The sequence below is a fragment of the Lithobates pipiens genome, unplaced genomic scaffold, assembly GCF_037356315.1.
Source record: "Lithobates pipiens isolate NorthernLeopardFrog02 unplaced genomic scaffold, aLitPip1_a1.2 Scaffold_11, whole genome shotgun sequence".
In the NCBI taxonomy this organism is placed as follows: Eukaryota; Metazoa; Chordata; class Amphibia; order Anura; family Ranidae; genus Lithobates; species Lithobates pipiens.
Window position 1 is genome coordinate 25,575,420 of NW_027507696.1, and position 8,497 is coordinate 25,583,916.

The 8,497-nt window shown below is 42.3% G+C and overlaps 1 protein-coding gene across 2 annotated transcripts in view; it reads left to right on the forward strand.

The window, feature by feature from the left end:
- Positions 1–7,939, forward strand: part of SEMA4D (semaphorin 4D) — a 152,294-nt gene extending 144,355 nt beyond the window's left edge. For both annotated transcript variants that reach the window (XM_077469943.1, XM_077469952.1), the window contains 2 exons: positions 2,818–2,912; positions 7,067–7,939. In XM_077469943.1, the coding sequence (XP_077326069.1) occupies positions 2,818–2,912; positions 7,067–7,105 (134 nt within the window). In that variant the 3' untranslated portion in view covers positions 7,106–7,939. The remainder of the gene's footprint in view (positions 1–2,817; positions 2,913–7,066) is intronic.
- Positions 7,940–8,497: the final 558 nt, after the last annotated feature.

Genomic DNA, 8,497 nt, shown 5'->3' on the forward strand with positions numbered 1-8,497 from the left:
CAACGTTTGTAGATGTCAGCTCACCAATAGGAAGTCAGGAAAAAGAGTGTCTATTACTTTTTACATTTGCTATCTTAAAGAAGCGGGCCTGAGTGACACCAAATGGTTATCTGCTATGTGCAGGTAAAAGACTCTCTTTACTGACCTTCTACTTGTCTGCTGGTATCTACACTATTTGAATCTTCCAATGAGGGTAACTGTCTAAGAGGAGAACTTCCCTCACTTTGTATAGACTTCCTTTCACTTCAGTTGTGTCTCTTGGACAGGAAGTGAAAATAAATCTTTAATGGAACACAACCGCAAAAAAATAAATGGAGAGAAGTTATAAAAGATTTGGCTATATGTAGCATATTAAACAGGCCACTGAGCATGCATACTACTGGTCACAAAGGATAGCAAGAGCTGATCAATAGTTATTACTAGAAACGCTGGAATTAGCATGGTTTTACTTATAATTTTATTTAGGCTTAGCCTTTCTGCTTCTGTCAGCAATTCCACTCCATCACTCCCTGCCTTGGGCGGACTGTAATACAATCACTCAATAAATAAAGTAATTAGTCAAGCCCCATGTTTAATAGCTAGGAGTTAACTACATCTCCCCTCTGTACTTAAGTGTGTCATACCTGCATTGCTCAGAGTAGTAACAGCTGTGGTGTGGTGATGAATAAGTGTGTTTTTTTTTTTAGCAAATTTAATATCAGCCTATCCTACCCAATTCTAAACATCTTTATATATCAATCAAATTGCTCAATCTGATCACTGCATCAAGCTTCTAACTGGAGAAAAAAAACTTTTTTGGATAGAATTGGAAATGGTCTTTGTTTTTTTTTTTCTGTGTCCCATTAGGGAAGTTAGGTACAGCTGTTCTTTAGGTATTTTAAAGCTGACCATAGGTGGCTCGAAATTTGTCGGGTTCAGCAGAGGCAGGCCAAATTTTCAATACATCTATGGCCGTTCTCATTCGTAAGAAGTCGATCCAATAATTGACTTTTCATGAACGTAAATAATGAAAAACATTTGTTCGAATAGCGCTGCAGCCGCTGATCAGTGTATTCTGACAGCAGAGGAGTCCCCGCTGTCAGAATACAATAGCGCAGAAGAGAGGATTTATCCAATAACTTTGAATGTGTAGCTGGGGGAATACAATCGTTTTTGGGGGTTCTTTTTTATCAGCTGGCAGGCTGGGGAAAAATAAAAACAATCCAACTATGGCCAGCTTTAGTGGGCCAGAGAAGGGAGGGAGATCTTGTATTTGATTTGTTCCGTACAGCAGTAAAGCTGGCCATACACTAGTGTAATTTTGTTTTGAAAATGTTCATTTTTTCAAATTTTTAATTGTTAGCAGCGTTAAATTTACAATAGTTTTGTCTTGTCACAGTGGCAAGAAAACTTGAAGGATGGAAAAAAAATGGAAAGTTGTTCTTGAAGAAAATTTTAACTTTGAATGTAGTTTTTGTTTTGGGAAAAATCATATATATTATTCTAGGCACAAAAGAAATACATTTATTGTTTCTGACATTCCATTCCATGGGATTCCATAGCAGGCCTGGATGAAACTTTAAGGGCTTTCGAAGAAATCTAGTTGACTGAATTTTGGCAAGATCAAATGCGCCAGTGAATGTTTTTTTTTTTTTTTTTTTTTTTTTAGAATTTCTGTATCTTTCCAACAAAATTCTACTGGTGTATGGCCAGCTTAAAGTGATTCTAAAGTCTTATTTAAAAAAAGAAATAAAAAATAACAAACATGTTATACTTACCTGCACTGTGCAGTGGTTTTGCACAGAGCAGCCCAGATCCTCCTCTTATCGGCTCCCTCGTCTGTGCTCCTGGCCCCTCCCTCCTGTTGAGTGCCCCTACGGCAGGCAGCTTGCTATGGAGGCACCGAGCCGAGATGCAGCTCTGTGTCCATTCAGACACGGAGCTGCCATTCGGCCCTGCCCCCTCTCTCTCCTAGGTGTAATAAATCTATATGAGTTTCACTTTTTGAATTACAAAAATAAATTAACTTTTTGAAGATATGCTAATTTTTTGAGATGCACCTGTACAAGTGTTTTTTTTTATGGATCTAAATGCAGCCCATTGTTTTCAATGTGCCTGTACACACAGGCGAGTAAACTTGCACTGCATATAGATCAGTAAAGAAAAGAAATCTGAGTTGCCAGTCAGTATTTTTGCATGAATATGCTCATATACCATACTTCCTTCATTAAAACAAAGATACTCGCAAATATGCATAAGTAATATACAGTCCATCCTTACATTTTTCCTGCCAGGAATGTCTGATGCTCATACATCAGTACGGTGTGCAAGAGGCCTAACTGTCTAACAGTTTTGTCAGTTAGCAGAAATCTTAAAGTGGATCTTCACCCAAAAGGGGGGGGTTTCACTTTATGTCCTCCCCCATCCCCTCTACCACATTTCGCACATTTTATTTTTGGAGGGCAGCAGGTACCTAGGTTTGATAGGTACCCACTTCCACTTGGATTGAATAGGCAATCAAGCAGGAGTTCATCCTCCCCTCTCTTTGACCGGAGCCTTCAGACTTTAAATATTTTCTTTTCTAGGGTGAAGATCCTCTTTAAAAAAAACAATCTTCTCAGTAGAAGGACTGGCTCCCTTATTAGTTAATGATGCCACCTAGTGGTCACAGCAGTACTGTACATCAGCCAACAGATACCACTGTTTAGGAAGATTAGTGGTGGGCAGAACGTTTAATTTTATAGAAAAAGGGTTTAAAGGCTTGATATAGAAACTAGTGGGTGAGAATATGGGACGTGAAAGTTTTGGCTAAGCAGATCTTTGTCTACTGTTACACAGGCTCATTAAACCCTGGCTGGTCAAATGAAATTGCACGCTGGAAGAGTTCTGTTGATGAGCACAGCAACATCATGGAGGCCTGGAAGAAAACATGGGTAAAGCATTGCAGCTGTGTCATTAAATTTTTCTGAATGTCCAAAAGATGCATTGATTTTCACTAATTTTGCAGAAACTTGCCAATGTCAGTAAAGACTTGGTGCTGTGGAGTCTTAATTCAGGTCCTAAATCCATCACCTGTGCAATAACTGCCCTAGTGCAGCCTGTGTATACATGTACAGTATCTCACAAAAGTGAGTACACCCCTCACATTTTTGTAAATATTTTATTATACCTTTTCATGTGACAACACTGAAGAAATGACACTTTGATACAATGTAAAGTGTACAGCTTGTATAACGGTATAAATTTGCTGTCCCCTCAAAATAACTCAACACACAGCCATTAATGACTAAACTGCTGGCAACACAAGTGAGTACAGTGAAAATGTCTAAAGTGTCATGGGACTTGTTAGTGTTACAAGGTCTCAGGTGTGAATGGGGAGCAGGTGTGTTAAATTTGGTGTTATTGTTCTCACTCTCTTACTGGTCACTGGAAGTTCAACATGGCACCTCATGGCAAAGAACTCTGAGGATCTGAAAAAAAAGAATTGTTGCTCTACATAAAGATGGCTTAGCCTATAAGAAGATTGCCAAAACCCTGAAACTGAGCTGCAGCATGGTGGTCAAGACCATACAGCGATTTAACAGGACAGGTTCTACTCAGAATAGACCTTGCCATGGTCGACCAAAGAAGTTGAGTGCATGTCCTCAGCGTCCTATCCAGAGGTTGTCTTTTGGAAATAGATGTATGAGTGCTGCCAGCATTGCTGCAGAGGTTGAAGGGGTGGAGGGTCAGCCTGTCAGTGCTCAGACCCTACGCCGCACACTGCATCAAATTAGTCTGCATGGCTGTTGTCCCAGAAGGACGCCTCTTCTAAAGATGTTACAAGAGAGCCCGCAAACGGTTTGCTTAAGGCAAGCAGGCTACGGACATGGATTACTGGAACCATGTCCTGTGGTCTGATGAGACCAAGGTAAACTTGGTTTAGATAGTGTCAAGCGTGTGTGGCGGCAACCAGATGAGGAGTACAAAGACAAGTGTGTCTTGCCTACAGTCAAGCCTGGTGGTGGGAGTGTCATGGCCTGGGCTGCATGAGTGCTGCCAGAACTGGGGAGCTACAGTTCATTGAGGGAATAATGAATGCCAACATCCACCAGCTCCGTGATGTCATCATGGAGGAGTGGAAGAGGACTCCAGTGGCAACCTGTGAAGCTCTGGTGAACTCCATGCCCAAGAGGGTTAAGACAGTGCTGGAAAATAATGGTAGGCACACAAAATATTGACACTTTGGGCCCAATTTGGACAGTTTCACTTGGGGGTGGACTCACAACTGTTGCCAGCAGTTTAGACATTAATGGGTGTGTGTTGAGTTATTTTGAAGGGACAGAAAATGTACACGGTTATACAAGCTGTACACTCACTACTTTACATTGTAGCAAAGTGTCATTTCTTCAGTGTTGTCACATGAAAAGATATAAAATATTTACAAAAATGTGAGGGGTGTATTTACTTTTGTGAGATACTGTACTTGTTTTACAGACTTGCAAAGTAGTGAGAAAAGGGATGATGGCTCAGAGCCTGCACCTTCAGAACAAGTCGGTGGTGGCCTCTTCCATTTTTAATTATAATCATTTAGAGCTCACAACTGTAATAAGGGAACAGATAGAGCCAGGGCAGGACTCAGGGTGGTAGGGGCCCCTGGGTTTGGGTCACTTTCGGGCCCTACCTTCTATACATTACTGTATTTATTGGCGTATAACACGCACCCCAAGTTTAGGAGGGAAGTTTAAGGAAAAAAATTAAATTTAAATGCCCATCAATGCAGCCTTATCAGTGTTCATCTTCAGCCTTGTCCAGTGTCATTGCAGCCTTGTCAGTGTCATTTGTAGCCTTATCATTTGCAGCCTTGTCATTGCAGTCTTGAAGTTTAACGACTTTAATACCGGGCACTTAAACACCTTCCTGCCCAGACCAATTTTGAGCTTTCAGCGCTGTCGCACTTTGAATGACAATTGCGCGGTCATGCTACACTGTACCCAAATGAAATTTTTATCACTTTTTTCCCACAAATAGAGCTTTCTTTTGGTGGTATTTGATCACCTCTGCGGTTTTTATTTTTTGCTAAACAAATAAAAAAATACAGACAATTTTGAAAAAAATGTTTTTTTTTGTTTCAGTTTCAAAACTTTGGAAATAAGTAAGTTTTCTCCTTCACTGATGGGCACTGATGGGGCTACACTGATGAGGTGGAATTGATGGGCACTGATGGGCGACACGGGTGGGCACTGATAGGTGGCACAAATTGGCACTGATAGCTGGCACGGATTGGCATGGATGGGCGGCATGGATGGGTATGGATAGGCGGCACAGATGGGCATGGATAGGCGGCACGGATGGGCGATGATAGGTGCCATTGCATTATACTGTACTAATGGATACCAATCAGTGCCAAACAATAATGCATGCCAATCAGTGATGCCCATTGTGGGCACTGATTGGCATCCATTGTGGGCACTGACTGCATCCCTGGTGGTCTAGGGATTACCTTGTGCTGGGCATCCCTGGTGGTCTGGTGGCGTCCCTGGTGGTCCAGTGTGGGCATCCTCAGGGGGGGCTGCGCTGATAATCGATCAGCACAGACCCCCCCCCCTGTCAGAGGAGCAGCCGATCGGCTCTCCTCTACGATCACCGGCTTTTCCTATTTACACTGTGATCAGCCGTGATTGGACACGGCTGATCACGTGGTAAAGAGTCTCCATCGGAGACTCTTTACCGAGATTATAGTTGCAGGGTGTCAGAGTGACACCCCGCAACAACGATCGCCGCGATGCGCGCCCCCGGGGGCGCGCATCGGCTCAAAATCCTGATTCCGTCATATGACGTCCGGTCAGGGTTTTGAAGCCACTTTGCCGCCATTTATCTGCTATAGGGCGGGCGGCAAGTGGTTAAAAATGGAGCTGCCGAGATACATAGTCTTCTTTATCTCGACGGCTCTCGGATCCTCTAAGCGTCTCTTGGCGGCTCTCGCCAGCTAAGGGTCCTCTTGCAGTCCCGAGCGGAGCCGAAAGTAGCCGAGTGTACTTGGCTCGGCTCACAGTCACGCCCAGTCCCTGTGTTATGTCCATCATAGGGTGGGACTGGGTGTGACTGTGAGAAGTGCGGAGCCGAGTACACTTGGCTATGTACCTCGGTAGGGCCCATGGGCTTGAGCCCAGTCAAGCCCAATGGTAAGTCCAGCCCTGGATAGAGCTCACCTCTGTAATATGGGAACAGATAGAGCTCACCGCTGTAATATGGGAACAGATAGAGCTCACCGCTGTAATATGGGAACAGATAGAGCTCACCGCTGTAATATGGGAACAGATAGAGCTCACCGCTGTAATATGGGGACAGATAGAGCTCACCGCTGTAATATGGGGGACAGATAGAGCTCACCGCTGTAATATGGGAACAGATAGAGCTCACCGCTGTAATATGGGAACAGATAGAGCTCACCGCTGTAATATGGGAACAGATAGAGCTCACCGCTGTAATATGGGAACAGATAGAGCTCACCGCTGTAATATGGGAACAGATAGAGCTCACCGCTGTAATATGGGGACAGATAGAGCTCACCGCTGTAATATGGGGACAGATAGTGCTCACACCTGTAATATGGGGACAGATAGTGCTCACACCTGTAATATGGGGACAGATAGTGCTCACACCTGTAATATGGGGACAGATAGTGCTCACACCTGTAATATGGGGACAGATAGTGCTCACACCTGTAATACGGGAACAAATGGAGCTCACAACTGCAATATGGGAACAGATGGATCTCACAGTTGTAATAGAGATAGAGCTCACTATTGTAATACAATTACTATTGTAATATTGGAATGCCTAGCGCTCACAGTTGTAATACTGAAACCACCAACCCTCACAATAATCATTATTATGGGAGCTTTTAGAGACTTCATTCATAAAGTGGTCTGAACTTGTTATATTATGTATATACACTGATATGTTTTCCCTTGACTAATATTTTCATGTAAATACTTATAACTTATACATATTATCACCATTTCAGCATAGGCATTAATCAAGTCAGAATTTAGCAGGAGCAGACTGCCCAGAATAATGCTGAAATTGTTTTCCATTATTTTAGGAGAGCTGCAACAAAAAAGATGTTGATTCAACAAAATGAAGAAAATGCATCAAGCTGAATTCTGAGAGTGAGCAGCTTCTATGGTATGGACAGTTCTGCATTATGAGGACTGGCTTCCAAAGGACCTCACAGAAGAGGGCACAGAATACACACACACACACAATGTTCTATGGCATTGTGTAGATATCGTAAGAGCTCTCTAAAATACAGTTTAACTATGCAAGACTTGTACCAAACACATTAATATCGTCTATCCATTTTTGTTCAGAGTGCATCAATTTAAAACTTTTGTTTATAATTGTGTTACCATGTTACTTTTAGTTAATGGGTTTCTTTTTTTTTTTTCTTCCAAAATGTGAAAATGTCTGTACTTATAAATTATAACAATGGATAAGGTTTTTATGTATGTAATTTTTGGGGTTTGCATCATTTGTTACTTGTGGCAGACGAGGTCACTTTTTTAATCAGATGCCGTGTACAGTGATTTGGTTCCTATGGATTACAGCACTTTAATAATTGCACTGTGTTCAATAAAATAAAACCTCATGGTCTGATGAATAAACACACAAGCAAAAACTTAAAAAATGGGAAGATTATTCAGGAGTTGCCCACAGCAAGCACTTTTTTTTCAGGAAATGGTCCTTGTACCCAGCAGCTTGACTTCTCCATTCTTTATACATCCAACCATGTTGGACAAATGATCTCCTGGAAGCCCATTGGCAGATATGTTTACAGCAAGCCTTGAGCTAACTATTGTTTGCATTTTTACTGAATCCTTTTGAGGAATACAATATGCCATGTACACCTTAAAGTAAAGTTTACTGAAAAAGTAATGCATTTTGATCATTCCCAATAAAACATTTATATATTGTAGCTCTACGGTCTGCGGTGTCTTGATCTGCACTGTGCTTTGTCACTGTATTAGTTTGTAAAATATGCTAGCTAGCGATATGGTAATTTCGATTTCTAGAGTAGTTAGCATTGTAAGTACAGGAAGATGTCTTGTCAGTCTAAAGCCTAGTACACGTGGGCTGAATATCGTGTGGCACTGATATACATTTGACACGTGTGCATTGCAGCCGGTCCGACAGAAGCCGGCTGTTCGGCCAGCTTCTGTCGAAGAGACATGAGCGAAAAAGGTCTGCTGATTGGCACAGGTTGTAGGAATGAATATCGCTCAATTCCCCCAACAACAGTGTTGCGGAGCTATTGTGTTCTCCGGGCAGAGGGGTGTGGGGAGCCATCCCAGCCGGTAGAACACAGTTATTATTCCTAAAGGCTATATCCACTGGCAATAACCGCATGCCAAAAATCCAACATGCTTGTTGTACCCAAGTTGTTTGACTTTGAGGACTGAATATAGATGGTTCAAATTTTAACCGATGCCTGCTGAACTGGCCAAAATCTATAGCTGGCTTAAGGGATATTACC